Source organism: Muntiacus reevesi, chromosome 1 (genome assembly GCF_963930625.1).
Source record: "Muntiacus reevesi chromosome 1, mMunRee1.1, whole genome shotgun sequence".
Taxonomy (NCBI): Eukaryota; Metazoa; Chordata; class Mammalia; order Artiodactyla; family Cervidae; genus Muntiacus; species Muntiacus reevesi.
This window is the reverse complement of record NC_089249.1, coordinates 134,689,317-134,715,243: the sequence shown is the minus strand read 5'-3', so window position 1 is coordinate 134,715,243 and position 25,927 is coordinate 134,689,317. Positions and strand designations below refer to the sequence as shown.

Here is a 25,927-nt window from a genome sequence, read left to right as displayed (position 1 = left end):
CCCAACTTCTGGAGTCAAACTACCTGGGCTCAAATCCCAGCTCCACACTCCTCGATTTCTAAATGGACACAGTAATAGAACGGACCGTGCCGGGCTTTTGTGAAGATTAAATGAGGTAATACATGTAAAGTACTTATTTCAGTGTCAGCGGACAATAAATAAATAAACCCCCAATAAAAATTAGTTATTCTTGATTATTACACTGGGCTTCCCTTGTGGTTCAGCTGGTAAAGAATCCTCCTGCAATGTGGGGGACCTGGGTTCAAGCCCTGGGTTGGGAAGATCCCCTGGAGAAGGGAAAGGCTACCCACTCCAGTATTCTGGCCTGGAGAATCCCACGGACTATATAATTCATGGGGTCGTAAAGAGTCAGACATGACTGAGCAACTTCCATTTTCACTAATTATTATAAAATCTTAGCATTTACAAAATACAATCTAAATTTCACTAGCACAAAAAGCTCTGAAAGCGCTGGCTACTGCTTACACACCCAATTTCATTTGTTACTTCTACTCTTCTGCTACCTCATTTTTTAGTCTGAGCCATATTAAACTTCTTGAAGGGTCCCAAACATCATTTTCTCACATCCTTGGGCATTAATACATGCTACTTGCTCTACATAGGATGTCATGTCCCTGTGTGTTCCAAGCCTCAGTGTCAAAGCTACCTCCTCTACCTTCAAGTAATCTCTAGAAATACCTATGTATGCACTGTGCTTCCTCTATAGCAATAAGAACTACTTATTTGCATATTTGTCTTCCTACTAGGCTACAGGTTTCTTAAAACAGTTAAAAAGAACAAAAAAATGTGGACATCAGTTGTGAAAATTCTAAAAAGGCAACATCATTCTTAACTCTAAGTGGAACTAAATGACAATAAACCTGGATATTTAAATGAAGAAAAAACATACAGCCTTTTTGTTTGTCTCTTTATTCTCTAGTAATCACTAGTATTCTCCAGTAAGATATACAAATTTTCTACAGAATAATTGTAAGATGTTTCTTACCTATTAAAGGAAAGGTTGATTGTTTGTAGCCTTGTCAATGATTGCATTTCTTCAGGCAAAGAATTTAAAAAATTATTCCTAAATTAGAGAGAAAAAGATGATTTACAAAATTTGAAAATTTGTGCAACTTTATAATTAAAGTATTGATCCGGTAAAAATTTACATAGCTCAGTTTGTCAATTCTTGATTTCATTAACACTGTGTCTTGAGAATTCTGAATCAGTCAGCAGCTTTTAAGTATTTGATCAATGGGCTTAATCCTAATACCAAAGTGCAACCAACTGGCAATGCAAACAACTCTTTAATAATAGATTTAACAGAGTAAACACTGTAAACTAATCCCTTATCTACTTCAAATTGCAATCAGCAATACTTTCCACAGTCAGATCCCTTTAGGTCATGCCTGTAAATACTTTATTATTTGACATCACAAGTTATGTAAGTATTTGATTAATACAAATATTTCATATATAGAATAACTGAATAATTGAAAAATTACATGAAAAAGAAGGAACAGAAATGTAAAGTGATTCTGTATATTTAGAAACTTACAGTTTTCTACTATGTAAGTATTAAGGAAGACCATTTCTACTTTTAGTTTAGAATTTTAACTTGCACAATGTGTAACTTTTCAAGATCTTACAATAAAACACAGAAGTAAAGGGAATCTCATTTACCACTGAAATGATCTGGGAAAAAATTTAGAAGCTTAACAAGAAGGTAGAAGTATTCTAGAGGCCATACAACTACCACTATCGTTGCTGTTTGGTTGCTAAGTCATGTCCGACTCTTTTTGTGACCCCATGGACTGTAGCTCACCAGGCTTCTCTGTCCATGGTATTTTCCAAGTAAGAATACTGGAGTGGGTTACCATTTCTTTCCCCAGGGGATCTTCCCAACCCAGAGACTGAATGCACATCTCCTGCATCAGTGGAATCCACAGGTGAATTCTCTACCACTGAGCTACCAGAGAGAAACCCCAAAACTACTAATAGAAAACATTTGTGAGAAAATTATCTCCAACTAGATGGTTATCTATCACACTGAGTAATTTTCTCTAACCTATATCTTTGCATTCAGAAGTGAAGCCTAATATATTAATATGCCATACTTTCTATAACTCAACATATGTCCTTTTTTCTTTTCTCTGTATTTTTCTCCATTATTGTCTTTATTAATTCGTGCTGAATACCAACTGAAGGTCTATATCTTCTCCTAGAGTCTTATACATACTGATATCAAACATAAAAGCATATTTTAGTCACTTAATTAGAAACTTCCAGGTACAGTTATAGACAGAGGCGCACACACACAGATAGACACACAAACACACACGCAAGGATGGGATGAAAAGAAATAAAGTCAGCAGCACTGGAGCAGGAATTCATCCTCACTGTTCCATTTAATACTGAACTAAAATGTGATTTTAAACTGTTTTGCCAGTGTAACTGTCTGTGGAAAATAGAAATAATTCCACATTTAGCAAGAGCATACATGCTTATATACTTGTTATAACGGCATAAGGAAAAAATTTTTGCTTCTGTGTGAAGACTAATCTTCAAATAGATATAATTAGCTTATTGTAATTTAACCATTGTGTGAGTGGAGAAAGAGTAGTTATATTTTAATAAACTAAAACCACACCTAGTAACAACATACATGAGCAGTAAGAAGCCCAGGTAATAGAAATATACTTAATGAACGAATATCTGACCCTGAAATACCTATTATCACCCTCAAAAACCTGTGACACTTCTGATCCTGTCACTTAAACTTAGGACATATTTAAATTAAACTTCCTATTATCGCTGTAGAGCCTTAAACAGTTTCCTTTATTTTTGCTGTCAATCATAGTGTTCTTTTTCTTTATCTTGTCTTGAGTAGTTAATATATTTTGAAACCAAATAGGTTCTTTTTATGATAAGTCAAGCTAGCTATTGTGCCAGCATAGCGTTTAGACAGGTTTACGTTAAAAAAAAAAAGCAATATGAAGCAAATACTTCCCATGTGATATTTTAAGTATGAAGCTAATAAAGTGTCAGTATTTCCTAATACTTTAAATAATTGTCTTATTACATAACTTCAAATGACATCTGATTAAAATATTTCCTAAATGCTTACTTTTAGATCTCTCCTAAAATGTTATTAATAAAGACCAATTTTGTTTCTTAGGAAAACATGAGGGAAAGGGCAAAAATCAGGTAAAACACAAAGTATTATTAAAAAAGGGAAGCAACAGTATCAATAAATACCTGAGATCTAAAAAAGTCAATTTTTGAAGTGTACATAATTCCAAGGATATAAAGGAAAGCTTATTAAAACTGAGATTGACGTCAGAAACCATTTCCTTCAGTTCCACAATCCTGAAACAATAATAATTTTAAATATTAATACTTGAATTCACTGTCAGAACTTTAAAACTACAAGCTGACCATAGAGAAAAAAAGCTTATGTTATTTTTGCTAATTAAGATTTTCTGTAACTTTTACTTTTCTCACAAAAAATCACAGTCAGTTTGGATGTGTAACTGATAAAAATAGATTTTTAAGAACAGCTGCAATATTATCTGTCCAGGAATTTCTATTTGACTTTATTTATTTATTTATTATTTTTTTTAACTTTTATTTTTTCCATTTATTTTTATTAGTTGAAGGCTAATTACTTTACAATACTGTAGTGGTTTTTGTCATACATTGACATGAATCAGCCATGGATTTACCTGTATTCCCCATCCCGATCCCCCCTCCCACCTCCCTCTCTACCCGCTCCCTCTGGGTCTTCCCAGTGCACCAGGCCCAAGCACTTGTCTCATGCATCCAACCTGGGCTGGTGATCTGTTTCACCCTAGATAATATACATGTTTCGATGCTGTTCTCTCGAAACATCCCACCCTCACCTTCTCCCACAGAGTCCAAAAGTCTGTTGTGTACATCTGTGTCTCTTTTTCTGTTTTGCATATAGGGTTATCGTTACCTACCATTTTTCTAAATTCCATATATATGCATTAGTATACTGTATTGGTCTTTATCTTTCTGGCTTTACTTCACTCTGTATAATGGGCTCCACATCATCCATCTCATTAGAACTGATTCAAATGAATTCTTTTTAATGGCTGAGGAATATTCCATGGTGTATATGTACCACAACTTCCTTATCCATTCGTCTGCTGATGGGCATCTAGGTTGCTTCCATGTCCTGGCTATTATAAACAGTGCTGCGATGAACACTGGGGTGCACGTGTCTCTTTCAGATCTGGTTTCCTCAGTGTGTATGCCCAGAAGTGGGATTGCTGGGTCATATGGCAGTTCTATTTCCAGTTTTTTAAGGAATCTCCACACTGTTCTCCATAGTGGCTGTACTAGTTTGCATTCCCACCAACAGTGTAAGAGGGTTCCCTTTTCTCCACACCCTCTCCAGCATTTATTGCTTGTAGACTTTTGGATAGCAGCCATCCTGACTGGCGTGTAATGGTACCTCATTGTGGTTTTGATTTGCATTTCTGATAATGAGTGATGTTGAGCATCTTTTCATGTGTTTGTTAGCCATTTGTATGTCTTCTTTGGAGAAATGTCTGTTTAGTTCTTTGGCCCATTTTTTGATTGGGTCATTTATTTTTCTGGAATTGAGCTGCAGGAGTTGCTTGTATATTTTTGAGATTAATCCTTTGTCTGTTGCTTCGTTTGCTATTATTTTCTCCCAATCTGAGGGCTGTCTTTTCACCTTGCTTATAGTTTCCTTTGTTGTGCAAAAGCTTTTAAGTTTAATTAGGTCCCATTTGTTTATTTTTGCTTTTATTTCCAATATTCTGGGAGGTGGGTCATAGAGGATCCTGCTGTGATTTATGTCAGAGAGTGTTCTGCCTATGTTCTCCTCTAGGAGTTTTATAGTTTCTGGTCTTACATTTAGATCTTTAATCCATTTTGAGTTTATTTTTGTGTATGGTGTTAGAAAGTGTTCTAGTTTCATTCTTTTACAAGTGGTTGACCAGTTTTCCCAGCACCACTTGTTAAAGAGGTTGTCTTTTTTCCATTGTATATTCTTGCCTCCTTTGTTGAAGATAAGGTGCCCATAGGTTCGCGGATTTATTTCTGGGCTTTCTATTCTGTTCCATTGATCTATATTTCTGTCTTTGTGCCAGTACCATACTGTCTTGATGACTGTGGCTTTGTAGTAGAGTCTGAAGTCAGGCAGGTTGATTCCTCCAGTTCCATTCTTCTTTCTCAAGATTACTTTGGCTATTTGAGGATTTTTGTATTTCCATATAAATTGTGAAGTTATTTGTTCTAGTTCTGTGAAAAATACTGTTGGTAACTTGATAGGGATTGCATTGAATCTATAGATTGCTTTGGGTAGAATAGCCATTTTGACAATATTGATTCTTCCAATCCATGAACACGGTGTATTTCTCCATCTGTTTGTGTCCTCTTTGATTTCTTTCATCAGTGTTTTATAGTTTCCTAGGTATAGGTCTTTTGTTTCTTTAGATAGATATAGTCCTTAGTATTTTATTCTTTTTGTTGCAATGGTGAATGGCATTGTTTCCTTAATTTCTTTCTGTTTTCTCATTGTTAGTGTATAGGAATGCAAGGGATTTCTGTGTTAATTTTATATCCTGCAACTTTACTATATTCGTTGATTAGCTCTAGTAATTTTCTGGTAAAGTCTTTAGGGTTTTCTATATAGAGGATCATGTCATCTGCGAACAGCGAGAGTTTCACTTCTTCTTTTCCTATCTGGATTCCTTTTACTTCTTTTTCTGCTCTGACTGCTGTGGCCAAAACTTCCAACACTATGTTGAATAGTAGTGATGAGAGTGGGCACCCTTGTCTTGTTCCTGATTTCAGGGGAAATGCTTTCAATTTTTCACCATTGAGGGTATTTGACTTTAAATGTATGAAGTTTAAGAAACCATTCAGTTTATATTTAAACTAATTATGGACTTCCTGCACTTCCCGCCAAAATCTAGGCAATACTTTATTAATTCTTATCTCAGGAAATCCTTAAGTAAATTTTACCAAATCCCTCAAATATTAACAATGTAAAGTATTTTACATATACTTCTTAATTAAAAAACTATGAAAAATAAGTATTATTGCAACTAAGATGCAAGTACAACTGAGAATCAGTCACAACTTAATAGAAATAGCATCATGAACAGTTCTTACCTTTTGGGAATTTCACATAGCTGATTCTTACTGAAGTTAATCGAAGTGATAATGTTACTTTTTACCGCATCAAACACTTCATCAGGAATCAGAGTTGTCTGTTTATCACTAAATGAAAAATGGTTTAAAAATGCATCATTCTGGGACTTCCCTGCTGGTCCAGTGCCTAAGATTCCATGCTCCCAATGCAGTGGGCCCTGGTCAGGGAACTAGATCCTGCATGCCCCAACTAAGACTGAAGATCCAGAGAGCCTCAACTAAAACCTGGTGCAACCAAACAAATAATTTTTTTTAAAAAGTGAATCATTCTTAGCAATCTGGAAAGACATCATTCTTAGCAAAATGGAAATGAACAGCAATCTGTGCTGTTCATTTTAAAGGTCTTTAAAGATTTCATAAGGAGATTTTTCAAGGTAGTTTATTATGAAGTTCTGTAAAGAATACCACAAAAACCTACCAACTCACAAAATGTCAGAAATTCAGACAACCTATTGTGTCATAACACCTTGTGTCACACCTTTGTTGTGACATAAACTCACAGTCATAAACTCAGTATGAATAAAAACAGATACCTTTAAAGTCTAAGATGTCCAAGAGTCATACAGTAAAGGAATAGTAATTGGGATTCCTGTACCGCAGAGTACAGCTAAATCTCTAATTTCAAAAACTATCTTGCCTCCTTTCTTAAAAATCTCTTAATAGAGTTTAGTTGTCAACTTTCTTTGGATACAGAGTTAACTGCAGACAACAATCAATTTTTAAAAGTTCAACACTGTACTAAACTAGTTTTCTCATAACCTAAACCAGTTTATCCCTCACTTAGCACATGACAAAGTATGGCCTTGGACTAAACTATTTCTGGTTCTTCCATTAATACACTTTGTTACTTTACCTGCCTTAAACCTCAGTTCTATGAAGTTAGAATCTAAAGGCATTTTCTTTTCATTAAATTTCATTACATTTCTTTTCCATTAAAATTTTCAGTTATATTTTCAATAAAATATAATTTTAGTAAGAAAGTATAGTAGAACTCTGACATTTGCAAATTTAACAATTTGATGTTCTAATTGGGCATTATGCTTATGTTCTTCTTTTACAATTTTTACTTCCTAACCTCATCCACTAAAAAAGAATCTTCAGAAGAATGCCAAAAATGAACGACTATATGAATAAGAAAATTGATACTGGAGAACTGTATAAGAAAAGCACTATAATACAGAAAGACAAAAAGCCTAAATTTCACTATTAGTATGCTTCCACTTTTGCTTTCAGGTTCCATTTTCTGCTGTGCAGATGGAACACTTTCACCTTTTCAATCAGAATTGCTCAAGTCACAGAGAACTGGTTTATTCAAATTAAAGTTTGAAGAGTTACGCTTTTTTAAAAACTTCAGTTGAAGGCATTTATGCCTTAAGAGTGAGAAATAATTTATACTTTAAATAGAATACTTCTGTCCAATTCAAGTCTCCAAGGAAAACAAATTACAATAAATTTAGAATCAAAACAATCTAAGATGTATAGTCTTCAGTGCTACCTTTATTATACCTTTGTGATTTCTGTGCCATTCCCATTTGGGAATGATTAACTCCACTAAAAAAAAAAAAAAAAAGTATCAATACCACTTTATAGATTGCTTAAAACGATTAAAAGAAAGAGCATATGTAAAGCTGCACAGTGTTCAGCATAGAAGAGAAACTCAATGAACTCAATAAATCATATTCATGCAGGGTAGAGGGAGTGGAAGCCAAAGATAAAAGGAATTCTAAGCTAAGAAATTCCAAGACAGGAATCAAGTCTGTCTGAACATTTGGTATATTATAAAACCTAACATAGAATTTGATACCTAGTAGGTTCCAAAAATATCTACTGAATAAATGGGTATATCATGTGTAAAATAAAACATGCTAAATTACTACACTAGAATGCGATGAAAGGAGACAACTACAACTATGGATGAGTACTCTCTTGTATGACAGTGTCAAAGAAGGAAGGCTGAGAGTAGTGATTTCTATGTGAGTGAAACACAGCAAATATGCCATGGAGACTGTATCCTGACTGCTGAGGAGGTAGTACCCACTGATAGTACACATTAAGGAAAAGAGGCCAGGAATTGATGATGGTTCTGTGGATAACTGAATAAACCTTGTCACTATCTGACTTGAGAATGTATTTTTTTCATTACAATACCCAAGCATGAGCTAATCACTGAAAGACTTCTGACTGTACTGGCTGTTTTTATCATTGTTGCCTTAGACATCACTGACAAATACTTGACAACCACTTCCAATTTCTGCATCAGTATCCTCTTTCTCCAGTCAAACACATGCCCATAATATATAAACATCATTAGGCTTCTGCCTAGGTTTACATACCAACATTGTAACTATTTCAGGTTTAATATATGTGCCACCAGAGCACATTATTAAAACATATTATTTGGCTTGAATTCAGATATATAAACAGAGTACAACCTCTCAAGCTTTGCCTGCTTGAGGTATTCATTAAATAAATGATGCTTACACTTCTTAGTTACCAATATATGACCTCCCTCCAATGTAAAATTCTCTCTGGATGCTGGATACTAAATCAGAAAATTTTATTACCAAACAATACTGCGTATCATTTTTTACAATTATAAAATGTTATTATAAAAAATTTACTATTAATAACCACATATCAACCTCCTCAAGCATAATAAACAGAAATCACCTAAGGAATGGGCTTAAGTTCATTGTACTTTTAATATGCTTTTATCTCATCGCTTTTTTTGCAATTGCTATTATTCTAAGTACTAATGCACTCTGATGAATTCTTCTTCACCAACTCTGAAGAATTATTTCTAAAAGTTACCTATGTGTTTTACAACATTTAAGAAAATGAATTACATACCTATAGTCTAACATTTTTAATGTGATGATGGTATGCACATTGACTCTAGATTCACTTGGCAGTGTCATGGCAGTCTCAGTAACAGAATCATTTTGGCTAGGTCCATCATCTGGCAAAAGAAAAGTTATATAAAACTAATATTTATACTACGAAGTCATTGAAAAATTCCTGAAAATACTTAAAAATAGTAAACATGATTTTTAGATACTGTTGGTGAAAATGTCTTTTCATATGCTTTATTTCCAATAACTCAAATCTAGGTATAGAGTTTGATCTTTATTTAATAGAAAAAAGATAAAAAGTTCAAAATCTTTTAATAAATCTTACCATAAGAAAATTTAGGAGTAGGAGAGGATAAAGAATAACTACAATGTCTCAGAAGAAAAAATGACAAGCAAAAATAGTATTCCTTTCAATGAAGGAATTTGTTAACAAAGGAAAAGTATTATTTTCCAAAAATGTCTACCAAATAGGTTTCTGCCTATCTTTTCAGTTTAGGACACAATGAAGCTGATTATCCCCAATCATTTAAAATCTGGCAATCTGCATAGCCTAGTAAGCTTTTGGTACATTACTTATATTTACTAAGATCTTTCTTAGCAAATGTATTTTCAATAGGTATTTCCTAACACGCATACCTACTCAAATTTACACACAATCAACTCCTTCACCAACCTCTCGAGACTGTTTAATGTTTAACACTGTCACCATACGATATAAAAAGCAAAACAAACAAAAATCATCCACAATTAAAAGAAATGGCTTTGTGATTTTTTGGCGAAAGAGACTTCCGCCATTTAGACATAAATAAAATAAGACAATTTTTAGCAACATGAAAATGATGGAATAGTTGTAATAGTCACATTAAGAACAGAGACTTGCCAAAAGAACATTAAAAAAATTAGTAGTATCCCTGGATCTTTCCTCAACCCAGCAGGCATTTAATGAAACTTATTGAATGATACTAAGTATATTTCTCTTGCCTTAAGCTCATCAGATATTCATTAGTCAATAATTATTAAACTATTTTTTCCACACAAATACATCCATATAAATATTTTATTTACAGAAGTAACATAATAAATGACAGACTATCGAATAGAGATGAACAACACAGAGGGCAACACTGATTTCAAGTGAAATGCTTTACTATTTAGAAGTTCCCTAGTGGTTTGGTTATGCAACTTAAAAAAATATATAATATATACTGCCAAATTACATCTGCAGAGACAATATTAAACCAGCAACAAAACCCAGTGTTATTTTTAAATATACATTTATACTAGCATGATTATATATTAAAATAGAATATTCTCAAGACTTTCCAAAGTGCTACTTTTAATAATCAACATCAAAGAGAATGTAAAAGGAAGGCAATTGTCTCTTGGTGGGGAGACTATTGTGAGAAACTGATTTACATTGTACTATATTTTCTTGTACAAGTACATTTATTGCCTTTTTGATTAAAAAAAACCAAGATGGCAATATTCCATAAATGGATCTAGATTCAATGCAATCTCTATCAGAATTATAACTTACTCCTATGTAGAAATTAACAAGCTGATTCTAAAATGTTTATGAGATTGAGAAACAAACTATTTTGAAAGAAGAATAAAGCAGGAGGACTTATACACCTTCCAATTTCAAAATTTATTACAAAGCAGTGGTAACCAATATACTGTAGTACTGGCACAGGACAGGAATACAGATCAATGGAATAAACCTGTGAGTCTAGAATGAACCCTACATTCATGGTTAACTGATATTCAACGAAAAATGCAAAGACCATTCAGTGAGAAAAGCTGATTTTTCAACAAATGGTACACAGAAACTGCATAATCACATGCAAAAGAATGAAAGTGGACCCTTATCTCAGAGCATTTATAAAAATTAACTCACAGTGGATCAAAGACATGAATGTAAGAGCAAAAGTATAAACCTCTTAGAAGAAAAAAAAGTATAAAACCGTCATAAAACAGGATTTTGCAAAGAAATTTTAGATAAGAAAAAGCATTAGCAAAAAAAGAAAATGACTATTAAAATTTTTTTTAAAACCTGTGTTTCGAAAGATGCTTTTCATTTCGAGAAAATGAAAAGACAACACACAGATGCCTAGAAAACATTTCCAAATTATGTATCTGACAAGAGACTTATACCTAGAATACATAAAGAACTATTACATCAACAATTAAAAAATTAAAAATTGGACAAAAGAACTTGAGATATTTCACCAAAGGTGTACAAATGGCTAATAAGCTCATGATGCTCAATATCATTATTCAAACCTGTTAATATACTTCCCAGTCAACAGAATTCTTATTTTATCCAGTAATAGTCAAGTTTTGCTCTTTTACAAAGGTAAAGCATTAGGTGCTGACAGAATCTTTTATTATAATTTCTAACTGGTACCCTATAACACAACTCAGAGGTTAAGGACAGAACAGTACTGTGAATTTAAGAGTGTTTTCCTAATTTCAGCATATTTATGGTCTCATGGATTCAGATTAGAGCCACATCTACCAGGGGCCATTTCCTCTAAATATTTATACTAAAACTACATGTAAATTTATTACATGTAGTAATTTATTACGATTAATTAAATTACAATTAATTTATTTGTAATTTATTATGAATAAATAGTAGTAGTTGATTACAATTAACACCACCACTTTTCATGTTATCTTTCAAAATATGGGAGAAAATAGAAGAGTACCTTTAATCTTGCTTCGTAGGTATTTTAAGACTTCTTGGGTTCCTTTCTGAAAAGAGGGGGATAAAAACATTCACCAGACATACATTGCAGTTTTATATTAATAGATCATGTGCATGTTTCAATATCAAATTTAAAAATAAGAGCTGAATTCTAAATATGCTTACATTTATAATTTCTCTTCGAATGGTTCTCAAAGGATTTCCTTCAAGTGCCAGGAATTTCAAATGAAGTCTTCCCAATGAACAGGGCAGACTATAAAAGATTAAATGCATTTCAAGGAAAACATCAGGGATAAGTATAATTCAACCAAGTAGTTGATTATAAAACAAACAACATATGACAAGCTATACATCATAAAATAGTGTCAAAGAAACCCAAGTAATTTAGGCCTAAAATATTTCCTTTTGAGATATATGCCAAACATGTTTAAAAAAAAACAAAACAAGATTTGATTTAATACTGTCATATTGTGATTACTAGAAAAAGAATGTGAGCTATAAAATATTTCCTAAATTGCAGACAGTGCCACTCTTATGGCAGAAAACGAAGAACTGAAGAGCCTCTTGATGAAAGATGAGAGTGAGAAAGTTGGCTTGAAACTCAACATTCAGAAAACTAAGATCATGGCATCTGGTTGTATCACTTCATGGCAAATAGATGGAGAAACAATGTAAAGAGTGACAGACTTCATTTTGGGGGGCTATAAAATCACTGTAGATGGTGATTGCAGCCATGAAATTAAAAAACGCTTACTCCTTGGAAGAAAAGTTATGACCAACCTAGACAGCACTTTAAAAAGCAGAGACATTACTTTACCAACAAAGGTCTGTCTAGTCAAGGCTATGGTTTTTCCAGTGGTCATGTATGGATGTGAGAGTCAGACCATAAAGAAAGCGGAGAGCTGAAGATTTGATGCTTTTGAACTATAGCATTGGAGAAGACTGTTAAGAGTCCCTCGGACTGCAAGGAGATCCAACCAGTCCATCCTAAAGGATATCAGTTCTGAGTGTTCAATGGAAGGACTGATGGTGAAGCTGAAACTCCAATACCTTGCCCACCTGATGGGAAGAGCTGACTGATTAGAAAAGACTCTGATGGTGGGAAAGACTGAAGGCAGGAGAAGGGGATGACAGAGGATGAGATGTTGTATGGCATCACCACCTCTATGGACACGAGTTTGAGTACACTCTGGGAGTTGGTGATGGACAGGGAGGCCTGGCATGCTGCAGTCCATGGGGTTGCAAAGAGCTGGACATGACTGAGCAACTGAACTGAACTGAGACAGTGCTAAAAAGTAAATGTTAACAAATAAAAAAATACCTAAATGAAAAAATCATAAAGAATAATTTTCAATCATATACTTCAGTTTTTCATTCAAAAAGAAAGTCATTTGTTTTTTTTTGGTACACCAGATAAAACCTGCTGATATACATAAACATTAAATCTCAAAATTTATTAAGCAGCTATCATATACTAGGCATTGTTGTAGGGATATCAAGGTCCTTTCCCTTAAAAACTTTTTAGATGAACAAAAGAAAAGGACACATATATTGCTAATCAAAATACAGGAATTATCATATGTTGATGGTGAGCATGTAAAAGAGCACAGCCACTTTGCTAAATGGGAGTTTTTTAAACATACATTTACCATACAACTAAGCAATCCCACTCCAACATTTTACTCAGGAAAAATGAAAATTATGTCCAACTAGAGACTTACATGAATGCTCACAACAATTAAAAAATTGAGAGCAATTCAAACATTCATCAACTAACTACCGAAGAGATGAAAAAACTGTGATATATCTGTATAATGGAATAACACTTAGCAATAAAAATGAATAAATTACTGAGACAAAAATCACACGAATGAATCACAGAAGCGTTATACTACAGGAAAGAAGGCACAAAAACTATATGCCGTGATTTCACTCACATGATCCTTAAAAAAAGAAAACCACAGTGACAGAGCTCATCAGTGGTTGCTAGGGGTTGGGTATATGAAAAGGGGATTGACTGCAAAGGGTATAAAGAGACTTTAGGAAAACAGAAACGTTCATTATTGTGACAGTGAATTACACCAATACATACAGTTGTCAAAAATCATCAAATTGTCTATTTTATATATATATGTAATAAAATACAAGCTAAACAAGCAAGCTGCTTTCAGACTAGGGAAGTAGAAATTAGAAAAAGGACTAAAGGGAGAAGGAAGTAGCAAAGTCTAGATTTGGACCTAAAAAGAACACAATTCCATTAGGGAGTCAAGCAGGAAAAGGGCATTCTAAGGTAAAGAAAATGAAGAAAGAAAAAGTCAGCACATTTACAGTTCAATGTAGTCCTAAGATACTTGTGGGGCCAAAAGATGAAAAAGAATGATGAAGGCTGACTGAGATGTACTTGACTATTATGCTAAAAATTCTGGACTTTATCTTGCAAGACAGTGATTCCTAATTGTTGATTAGAAAACCAGATGTATCGAAATCTCTCAGGAACTTTTTAAAAACAAAACCAAAGCAATTCTAAGGTCCCACTGCTAAAGATCCTGATTCACTGCTGTCTTGGTATCTGCATTTTTCTTCTTAAAGCTTCTCTTGTGGTTCTAATACATAGCCATATTTAGGAAAAAGTGCTGTTAACAATGAAGAACCATCAGTTTTTCAGTTGAAGAAAAAGCTGATAATTTGTATTTTATAAAAACTACTCTGGTAGCATCATAAGGAATCAATTTTGTTGGATTCTGGAGGGGTACGAAATGAAAAGAATGGTCTTAATGTCTAGGAAGTGTGAGGTTAGATGAAAGAAAATATTTACTAGTTTCATTATGTTCTAGGCCCTGTGATACATACACACCTTATATCCAGAGCTCTGGAGAAAGAGAAATATACGTATCAGAAATATTTATACTGATTAAATAGTATTTATCTTCATTTTTGTTTTAAATATTTCCTTTCTACTGTTTTTACGTATTACTAGTAGCCGTAATAAAACTGCCATGGGGAGAAAGGTAACTCCCTGGTGGCTCAGATGGTAAAGAATCTGCCTACAGTGCAAAAGACACAGGCTATGTGGGTCGCTCCCTGGGTCAGGAAGATCCCCTGGAGAAGGAAATGGCACCCCACTCCAGTATTTCTTGCCTGAAAAATGTCATGGACAGAGGAGACTGGTGGGCTATACTCCATAAGGTTACAGAGAGCCAGACACAACTGAGTGACTAACATGGGGAAAAACGTACATGTCAATATTTATGAGGCAAGCAATTCTTTCATTCATTAGTTGTAAGTACTTTTAGGAATATCCAGTTCGCTTATTAATTATGTTATAAATAGAAGTGATTGAAAAGAGTGGTCACTGTCCAAGTATTTTTAAAGTAGTAATTGAAATATAAACAAAGAAGAAAGTCTACCTTGCTTAACCGTTTGCCTGTTCATAGCAAACCAGGTTTCTGACATCCAAACACAAAACTGCAGACACCTAACTGGTTTACAACACTAAGTCTGAGTTTTATTTTTTATATATCTGTAAAATAATTCCATCTCTAAATATTATGGTTTTATAAGCTTTTATAATTCTTTGCTCACATCCTCTTTCTCTGCATCTCCAACACAATCAACTGCTAAATACTACTCAATCTAACTCATCACACCTCTCACATCTTTCCTTGTCTTTCCATTCTCATTGTCACTACAGTTTAGGTCCTTATTACTTGAGAGGAATCTAAAAAGCTGTCAACACAGTAAACTGGACATAGCAAGTGTGCCTTTTCAGGTTAATTATTACTAGATTAATCTAATAGAACTTATTTAGAATTCCCATCTATAAACCCACTCCTATCCAAAGCATTCAACCCACTATCATCAACTTACAAGGTTACAATCAAGTTAGTTTGGCTTTTAATCTCCCATTTCTTAACCAATAAAAACTGACTCTTCGTAGGGATTTCAAGGACCTCTTTCACAGGGCCTCAGTTTATCTTTCAAGACCTAAATACCTTACTACATGTAACCTACTAAACCCGATTCCTCACTGTCCTCTGAACATATATCTCTAATTTATTTTTTAAACTTTCAGAGCTTAGTTCATGCAATTTTCTCCTGCCAAGTGAGTCATTCTGACCACCTTACATATGCACTTGAACACTGGTCATCCTTGAAAGATCACATGGTAAGACTATAATGAGGCAAGTCCCAGTGAGTACATTTTTAAATTTTGTGCTCTAGGCAATTAACCTGCTTCACTCTGGTACCAGTTCTATAACATCATCAAAAAATTGTACTTCTTACACAAAGTCTGCCCTGATTTTTCTCAATAAATTGTGACCCCTGTATCTTCTTTAAGTCACCAAAGTATTTCATATCTTTCCCATGGTTTTACAGTCATTTAACAAATTCAACAAATATTTACCAGGCAGCTTCCATGAACCCAGGCACTGACACAGAAGTTAGAGCAGTGAAAAAAAGAGATAAAAACCTACCCATCCTAGAGTTCATGTTCAAGTGGTTTATAAAGAAAAGAAAGAAAGATAGCACTAAGTCATGTCCGACTCTTAAAATCCCATGTACTGTAGCCTGTTTAGGCACCTCTGTCCATGGGATTCTCCATGCAAGAATACTGGAGTGGGTTGCCATTTCCTTCTCCAGGGGAAATTCCCAACCCAGGAATTGAACCCAGGTCTCCCGCATTGCAGGCAGATGCTTTACCAACTGAGCTCCGCAGGAGTCACTTGTAAATACAACTGATTCCATTAGTATATTAAGCTTGCTGCCAAGAACAAAATCTAATTACCCTTTGTAGGTCTGCACATGACACCTACTAAATAAACATTTATTGAATTCAACTTATAAAAAAGATCTCTGCATGTTTTAACATATGAATTATAATCAAATACAGACATGATTTCATATCATTCCTTCTTAAACTTACCTACTAATATCATTGTTGCTTAGGTCAAGTCTTTCTAAAGACTGCAGGAGTGTAATTTCATCTGGAACAGATTTTAACTTGTTATCCCGCAGGTCTAGCACAAGGATAGAATTCAGGTGCTTAAGATGTTCTGCTCCTAACATTTCAATCTGGTTTTCTCCTACATGTAATTCCTACAAAACCAAAGATCAATCATGTGTATTTTTGTATTCAATTTTATACTAGATAATGAAAGTAAAACTGAAATCTTAATTTCAAGTCACTGAAAAACACATGGAAAAAACCTAATTTTATAATAACTAAGTTGCTTAAATTTTAGAGTGGACAGGGAGGCCTGGCGTGCTGTGATTCATGGGATCGCAAAGAGTCAGACACGACTGAGTGACTGAACTGAACTGAACTGAACTGAAGTTATCTTGCAGATGCAGAAAAATAACAAAAAAGAAAATTTTTCAAGAATTTTCTAGTAATTTAAAAATAATTAAAGGCTTAATCCAGCAGAAAGTTCAAAGTTTAAAAAACCAAGGTAGAGAAATGATTTTAGTAGTTACATTTATAGAACAAAAATACAAATCCAAGAACTATACTATAAAAAAATTAAAGTTTTAAAACAAATCAGTATATCCATTTTATTTAAAGAAACTCAATGCATAAAAGTATACATAAGGGAAAGCAAAAGCATGGCAAATTTAAATACAATGCTAATGCTATATACTTAATACCAAAAAAAAGTATATAATTTTAAACAGATCTTATGATGAGGTAAATATGAATTGGCAACTTAATTAGACACATATTTCTTCCTCGTATTCCAGGCTTCCTACACTATGGTCCCAACTTACTTTGTTAGCTTCATCATCTATTAAGTTGGTACAAAAGTAACTGAGGTTTTGGATTGTGAATTTTAAATCATTATTTTGCTGTTGTTCAGTTGCTTAGTTGTGTCCAACTCATAACCAGGTTCAAACACTTCTTTATTAACCAAAATAGGACCAATACAATATGGCCAATGAAAAAATAAGTTTATTTCTATAGCATAAAAAATCTCTGCTTCAGGATTCGATGAACTCTTTGAAAGCATTTTCTGCATCCTGCTGGTTATGGAAGCGTTTTCCCTGCAAAAAGTTTTCGAGATGCTTGAAGAAGTGGTAGTCGGTTGGCAAGAGGTCACGTGAATATGGCAAATAAGGCAAAACTTCATAGCCCACTTCATTCAACTTTTGAAGCGTTGGTTGTATATGAGTTGCATTCAGGTGCTGTCATGGAGAACTGGGCCCTTTCTGTTGACCAATGCCAACTGCAGGTGCTGCAGTTTTCAGTGCATCTCATCATTTTGCTGAGCATACTTCTCAGATGTAATGGTTTTGCTGGGATTCAGAAAACTGTCATGGATCAGACAGGCAACAGACCACCAGAGAGACCATGACCTTTTCTGGTCCAAGTTTGGATTTGGAAGTGCTTTGGAGCTTCTTCTTGGTCCGACCACTTAGCTGGTTGTCGTGTAAAATCCACTTTTGTCAAAAGTCACAATCTGATCAAGAAATGATTCATTGATGCATAGAATAAGAGAAGACACTCCAAAAAGATGAATTTTTTGATTTTCAGTCAGCTCATAAGGCACCCATTTACTGAACTTTTTCACCTTTCCAATTTGCTTCAAATGTCAAACAACCGTAGAATGGTCAACAAGGAGTTCTTCAGCAACTTCTCGTGTAGTTTTAAGAGGATCAGCTTTAATGATACTCTCAATTGGTTACTGTCACCTACTGATAGCTGGCCACTATGCTCCGCATCTTCAAGGCTCTCATCTCTTTTGCAAAACTTGAACCACCACTGCACTGTACGTTTGGTAGCAGTTCCAGGGCCAAATGCATTGTTGATATTGACGTGGCGAGTTGTTTCTGCTGCTTTCCAACCCATTCTAAACTCAAAAAAATTGCTTGAATTTGCTCTTGTCTAATATCATTTCTATAGTCTAAAATAATTATAAAATAAACAGCAAGCAATGTCATTAGCAAAAATATAAAGAAATGTACATTAAAATGATATGTAACATAACCATTTATTTAAGAATGTATTCTAATACCAACTGGCAAAGTTCAACAATGCAAAACCACAATTACTTTTGCACCAACCTAATACTACTTCTCGAGTTATAAGCTACCCTCCAGATGAAATGGGCAATTTCCTATTTTTAAAACTGATTATTTCTTTTTTTAAGAAAATCTGTTATTAATAATACCATTAATATATTCAATCATAATAAAATTCTGAAAAATAAAATAAGAAAAAAACACATAATACATATTTTCAATGTAAAATAAGTTTAAATTTCCATTTTCATGATTAACTTTCAGAAAATGTATATTTAATAAACAACTAAATAGTACCTTTAATAGTTTACAAGAAGGACATTCTGGTAGAAAACGTAATTTATTCCTTCGCAAATATAGCAATTCTAGTGATTCCATGCTGGCCAATTCAGGAGGAATAGTTTCTAAGAGATTTGAATTACAATCCAAATGCTTTAATCCTGTAATACATATTTAGTGAAACACAAAGATACTTTAGTAGAGAAAAATATTGGTTTACAATTCTATATACATTCAGAGAATGTTCATGTAATCATGAGGACTCACAAAACTGTGATTTTCTACACTGCTGTAATAATCAAGAATCCTAGAATACCACTGAATTACATAAATGAAAACTAAAACATTTTTACATTTAGTTACAATTAAAGAAAAACAATGATACTAAAGTCAATGTTTAGTAACAGTCCAGGTCATCTTTGCAAAGACTTAAAAAACAAAATACTCTAGTATTCCCTTAAAGTACTCTAAAATACATAAACTATGAGATTATTAACCTCTAATCATACATCTTTAAAGAAAAGCTTAAATTATTAAAGACATAAATATACATGCATACTACTCATATGAATGAATGTCAAGTAACTCTGGCCAGTAGTAGCTTACACATCCGTATTTGTTGTGTCAAAAAACCCATGGATTTCTATGTATTCTCTCCTACTCTTTCAGCCACTCAGTGCCTCTCCCTGTCTTCTTTCCTTCCTTTTTTCTAATTTTTTTTAAGTCACATGCTTTTTCTAACACCTTAGCTCACACTCTTGATAAGAAGAATGTTCTCACTTGCAGGATCTCTCTCTTACCTCCTGAACATCTCATAAAAGACAGAATGGGAAACAAAAACGGAAGAAAAGTAAAGGTCTTTTTCGTAAGACTTTATAAGCAATTTCTCCCTAATCCATATTGCAGATTCTCCACTTACTGTTGTTGATTTAGTCACTAAGTTGTGTCTGACTTTTCTATGACCCCATGGACTGACTGTAGCCCACCAGGCTCCTCTGTCCATGGGTTTCCCACTCAAGAATACTAGAGTGGTAGCCATTTCCTTCTCCAGGGGGACCTTCCCAACCCAGGGATTGAACCCACACCTTCTACACTATTAGGTGGATGCTCTACCACTGAGGCACCAGGGAAGCCCTCTTCCACTTATATTTTCCACTATTCTAAACCCTATAGTTTGAATAGGCAATATATATTTTACAACTATTTTTCATGTACTTTGAGCTTGTCAATTTTAACGTAATTCAAGACTGAATTGATATATTTAGACTACTTTCAGTGTTTACAGAAATGAACAGCTTTTCAAAACAAATTTAATAGTATTTCAATTTATAATACGATAATTTACGTATTATTTGGCTAGAGCACTGAGGAAAATGTCATAATCCGATCCATCCTAAATCCAGTAAATTCTATAAAGAAGTTTGTTTTACATCTAGAAACTAGTTTTCACAAGTCTTTGCATTTAAGAGCACTGGTTGAGAATACAAACAGCATGCAGCAGAAAAAGCAAGAGGGATGAAGTAAGAAGATGAAAACCCTGGCTTTACAATTTGCTGTACAATTTCTAAACCTAGGTTCCTGAATCTTTAAAATGTAAATAATATGCATTCTCATTAATTTATAGAACTATTGTGATGGCAAAATAATATATTTTATTATTTTAATTTTTTTTTCATTTATTTTTATTAGTTGGAGGCTAATTACTTTACAATATCGTAGTGGTTTTTGTCACACATTGACATGAATTAGCCATGGATTTACATGTATTCCCCATCCCGATCCCCCCTCCCACCTCCCTCTCCATCCCATCCCTCTGGGTCTTCCCAGTGCACCAGCCCTGAGCACTTGTCTCATGCATCCAGCCTGGGCTGGTGATCTGTTTCACCCTAGATAACAAACATGTTTCGATGCTGTTCTCTCGAAACATCCCACCCTCGCCTTCTCCCATATATTTTAAAGCATTTTGAATTACAAAGAACCATACAAATGTTACAAACCATAAAAATGTTAGAAACTGTAGAATCTCAGTTGTGAATAGTGAAAAAAACAACCAAGTGTCCTACTGGTAATAGCTTAAAAGTATCTTTGTAATGGCTAAAACACAGAAAATACCTGAGACTAATTATGTATTAGAAACCTGCTATAAGTTTAAAGCATTTTTCTATTGATTTCAATATCTATTCTTATCTCTCAATATTTCTACTCAATTAAAAAAATAAAATAAAAACAAAAAACACATGCTTCTTGCATACTCATTTCAGCTATCATATTTTAATTTCAGCTCTATTTTCTAATACTTTTATTGAAAAATGGCAAAAAGAAGCAGAGTTAACTATTGGTATCACAAGTAAAGGCTCCCCTAAAATGTCAATCCAATTTATGGCATTTAATTTATGCATTCCTGTAATAAATAACAAATAACCATTGTGCTGTTCTCAGTCGCTCAGTTGTGTCTGACCCTTTGTAGCCCCACTGACTGTAGCCCGCCAGGCTCCTCTGTCCATGGAATTTTCCAGCAAGAATACTAGAGTAGTGTGCATTTCTAGGGGATCTTCCTGACCCAGGGATTAAACCCACATCTCTTGCAACTTCTGCACTGGCAGGTGGATTCTTTACCACTAGCACCAAATCAGAAGCCCAAATAAAGCATTAATCTATAGTAAAACAGCAGTGATCATTTGTAATGTATAAAAATATCACTGTTTTATTTTTGCACACCTGAAACTAATAACATTGCTAGTCAATTATACAGTATTTTTTTAAAATGTCAAACAGCACAATTTTCAAACTCACCTCTAAATAATCTGTAACCAAGTGTTCGAAATCACATCTATGATTTCCTCCAAAAAAGGGAGGTTTTAAAAAAATGAAAGAGCCCACATATGATTAGCAAAAGAAGTAGATAAGGTAAACAGTCTACAGTTGACACATAGTGATCATCAACCAAGAAATAATAATAGTTTGCCTTTAGGTAAAAAAGAGTTGATTGATTTTGGACTCAAGAATTCTAACATGAACAAGTATACTTATTTAAAATTACTGAAATGTACCTTCTATTTTCTTCATCCTTCATATTAGTTCTACAATACTTCAAATGGTAAACTTTCAAATGGTAAACTTCGATGGTAAACTTTAATAAAATAGAAACACTAAATTTAACTTGCTTTTAAAAAGGATTGACAATTTGGGCAAAACTAGACTATCTCTTGATGTTATTACTTATGGACCTCAAGGAGGATACAGATTTAACATAACCTATCATAGGTGGAATCACCTAGGAGAGAGGCATGACCTCTCATTAAATGTGGAATATGTTAAAGAAGAGACAGCATGCTCAAAACCTTAACCAATTTCTCAGGTATACAATTTCCCCACAGTTTATAGTCTTATTTTCTTTTTATCTTTTTGATGTGTCAAACTACTATTTTGGTAGTATGGATAGTATAGGATGGGATGGGATGGTTGGATGGCATCGCCGACTCAATGGACGTGAGTTTGAGCAAGCTTCAGGAGTCAGTGATGAACAGGGAAGTCTGGCATGCCGCAGTCCGTGGGGTCACAAAGAGTCGGACATGACTGAGCAACTGAACTGAACTGTTTTCGTGGTAAATTTTAATGAAGTTGCTAGATAATAATGCCCTGGAGAAAATCTGACTGGTTGTTATTGTTTGCATTTACCATGATAAAATCTATAGTTCTACTTCTCTGTAACTACATAAAAATTTATTTTTCTAAATATAAGTTACACAAACTTCAAATTTATTCAATTTTTAAAACAGAGAAGATTTACTTTTCATTCCACTTAGCTGTGTTGGCAAACTCTTCAGTTGATTACTGGAAAGATTGAGACGCACCAGGCTGGATAGAAAAGAAAAACTAGCAGGAACAATTGTAAGACGATTATTTGAAAGATCCTTTAAAAAGAGAAAGACAAAATGAATGAATGAACAAGTAAATAAAAAAATAAATGAAGGATCCCTAAGGAGGGGGTGTTCAGAATTTTACGGGCATTGCAACATTTAAAAAAACTATTTAGAGTAGTTACACTTTGTAAGTCTCATTCACTGACAATTTCACAGATCATCATTCATTACCTCAATATTTTCTGCGGACCTACTACATGTCTAATAATGTAGCAGAGAGAAATTAAAATGAATTGATTTCAAAAATATTTTACAGAAAGGTTTCTGTTAGTACTAAGTCATGCTGTATCTTTCATTGTGTTTTTAAAAAATCCATTTATTCATCCATTATTTGTTGAGTATCTATGATACATCAGGCAAAATGTATAGTTAAACCGTAATATAAAAGAAAAACATCTTTGCAAAAAAGAAAAATGCTTGAAAGAAAAAATGTAAGGCTGAAAAACAAAGCCATTTTAATTTGGGAGGAAAAAATATTCCCTCTTGGTTCTTCTGCTGACCACAGTAAGTCTGCTTTAACTAAGTACAAAAGTCTACTGTTTAATTTTCACTTTCACTCTGCCTAATTAATCCCTATACCTTACTTTTGCATTATAGTCTTTGCTTTTTCTCTAAATACTTATGAGAATTTGTTTTGCAACTCCCTTTAAAAGACAATGCTGTGTATCAGGTATTCTTCTTAAGACATTCAAATTAAATTTAAGTTATTTCACCAGCTATCACTAAAATATCAGATAGTGCCAATGACAACACTGAAGAAGAAAAAAATGACTTAAAGGAACTGTTCTCTGAAGACTATGATTTAGTCTAACATTAAATAACTATAACTCTAAATAAATCAAGAAAAGAAAAAATGCTATGCTATTATACATCAGCATATTTTTAAAACATACTGTTATTATTACAGTAACAACACATAATCTACAACATACAACATAATACTCTACAAATCAAATACTCTAAGGTCTAAGAATCAACAGATTACTAATAAATATTTTGTGATATCAGAATTTACTGACACTAAATGCAATGTAGTATTCTGGATTGGATCCTGGAACAAAAAGAAAAGGACATTAGTGAAAACACTGGGAAAATATTATAAGATCTATAGTTTAGTTAGCAGTATTGTACCAAAGTCAATTTCTTAGTTTTTACAAATATCCCACGGTTATGTAAAATGTTCACCCACTAAGATGGGTGAAGGGTATACAGACACTCTCTGTACTATCTTTCCAACTTCTCTATAAATCTAAAATTATTCCAACATCAAAAGCTAAAAATAGTTTCTAATAAAGAAGAGTAATTCACAAATTCTTAAGAAATTTTAAAGAACCTAAAGTAACAGACTAATAGTTAAATATTAAACTATTGCAGTTAATGATTAAATTGAATACAAAATAAGTACAGTGCATATGAATTAATCATTATTTATGTGACATCATCTCTTCAATACATATTTATTTAGCACTGTGCTAAGCAGTTTTATGCAACTTTAAGAAATATTACTAGCTTAAATTCTTGCCCAGAAATAAGACCACCGTTGAGCTACCACAAAAGAATAAATGAATATTTTAATGCCACAATCTTTCCTGTTGCCTGTGGAGTCTCTGCTGAAATGAATTTAGGTTCTAGGATGAGACAGAAAATGAAAGCATGTTGTTTGCCAGGACACTGTGGGTTTATACTGATGTGACACAAGTTGATTTAGAACACTGGAATTCCATTCTTTCCTTTCTTTTTTTTTTTGTAAAGGTAATTAACTACTCCCAGGAAGGATCCTTCAGTTATGTAAAATTTTGTTTCATGAAATGTCATGACTCCATTCATAATTTTGTCTTGTTTCAGCTGGTATATACAACTGTCAGAGCTCTTGTATTTGGAAAATTGGAAGGGCCCAGAATTTGAAACAGTGTCTTATTTTCACTGTTTTTGTTTTAAACTATAGCTATATAAAGTTTGTGGATTAAACAGACTAAGTTTCTAAATTAAAAAAAAAAGAAATATTGTTAGCTTAAATTATTACCTATCTTACACTTTCAATGCTTTAATTTATTGTTGTTCACATTTATGATTTATTTGATAATTAGTCCTTAAGAACACAATTCTCAACTGAAACATTCTTTTATTAAGAAAATGAATATCTGGAAACCCAGAACAAAAGTTTATAAGGTTTTCATTAAGCCTTCTATTAGATTCTTTTTTTAATCAATTACTATCTTTTACCACTAAATTTTATAAGAAAATCTGATGGCTCCCTTCCTTCCCATTCATTTCATCTACTTTTTACTTTCCAAAATTTATTTCCAATCTTATCAGATTGAAAAACAAAGAGATACTAAAGAAATGGTTGAGGAGAGTATATATTTTGATTTCAACCACTAGAGCCGATGGGGGAAAATATCAAGAAAAAAATAAGTAAAAGTAATTTGTCCTTCAATAGAAAATAAACTTCAAGGCTAAAATGATACTAGTGAGTTTTTCAAAACACGTAATAGTGAACAGAACAAGAACATACTATGAAATAACTACATAGAGTAGAGATTTATATTGGAATATCTTATCTAATATAGCTAGTCTTTCAGATAGGATAGCTTATAGTAGAGTCTTACTCCTCCTGTGGTAAATTTGGGAGGGAAGGATGTATACACTTTGAAATCAAATTGTCTGATGTTAAAATCCTGAATTCCTTAATTAGTTGTATGACTTTGGATGTTACTTTTTTAAAAATCTGTAACAGGATGAAACTACTTAGCTATATATAAAGCAAAGTGCCTGTTGTCTATATTATTCTTAATAATATGACTAAAATAACATTTGCACTGCTTCATGGTTATCTCTATTTAAGATGTGAAATAGATGGAAGGAAAATTTCACCAAGAAATGTGGCCACTTTGGAAAACAGAGAAGAAAAGGCAGGCCCTGAAGTATCTGGATAC

General features: G+C 33.4%; 1 protein-coding gene across 1 annotated transcript in view; it reads right to left on the bottom strand.

Moving 5' to 3' along the window:
• LRRC40 (leucine rich repeat containing 40) overlaps positions 1-25,927 on the bottom strand; it is a 38,018-nt gene that overhangs the window by 5,566 nt on the left and 6,525 nt on the right. Inside the window, exons 5-13 of the mRNA XM_065911163.1 lie at positions 22,859-22,982; positions 19,087-19,229; positions 16,697-16,869; positions 11,938-12,025; positions 11,774-11,819; positions 9,061-9,169; positions 6,172-6,279; positions 3,259-3,369; positions 1,007-1,084 (exon numbers count right to left, since the gene is read on the bottom strand). Coding sequence (XP_065767235.1) covers positions 1,007-1,084; positions 3,259-3,369; positions 6,172-6,279; positions 9,061-9,169; positions 11,774-11,819; positions 11,938-12,025; positions 16,697-16,869; positions 19,087-19,229; positions 22,859-22,982 — 980 coding nt within the window. The remainder of the gene's footprint in view (positions 1-1,006; positions 1,085-3,258; positions 3,370-6,171; positions 6,280-9,060; positions 9,170-11,773; positions 11,820-11,937; positions 12,026-16,696; positions 16,870-19,086; positions 19,230-22,858; positions 22,983-25,927) is intronic.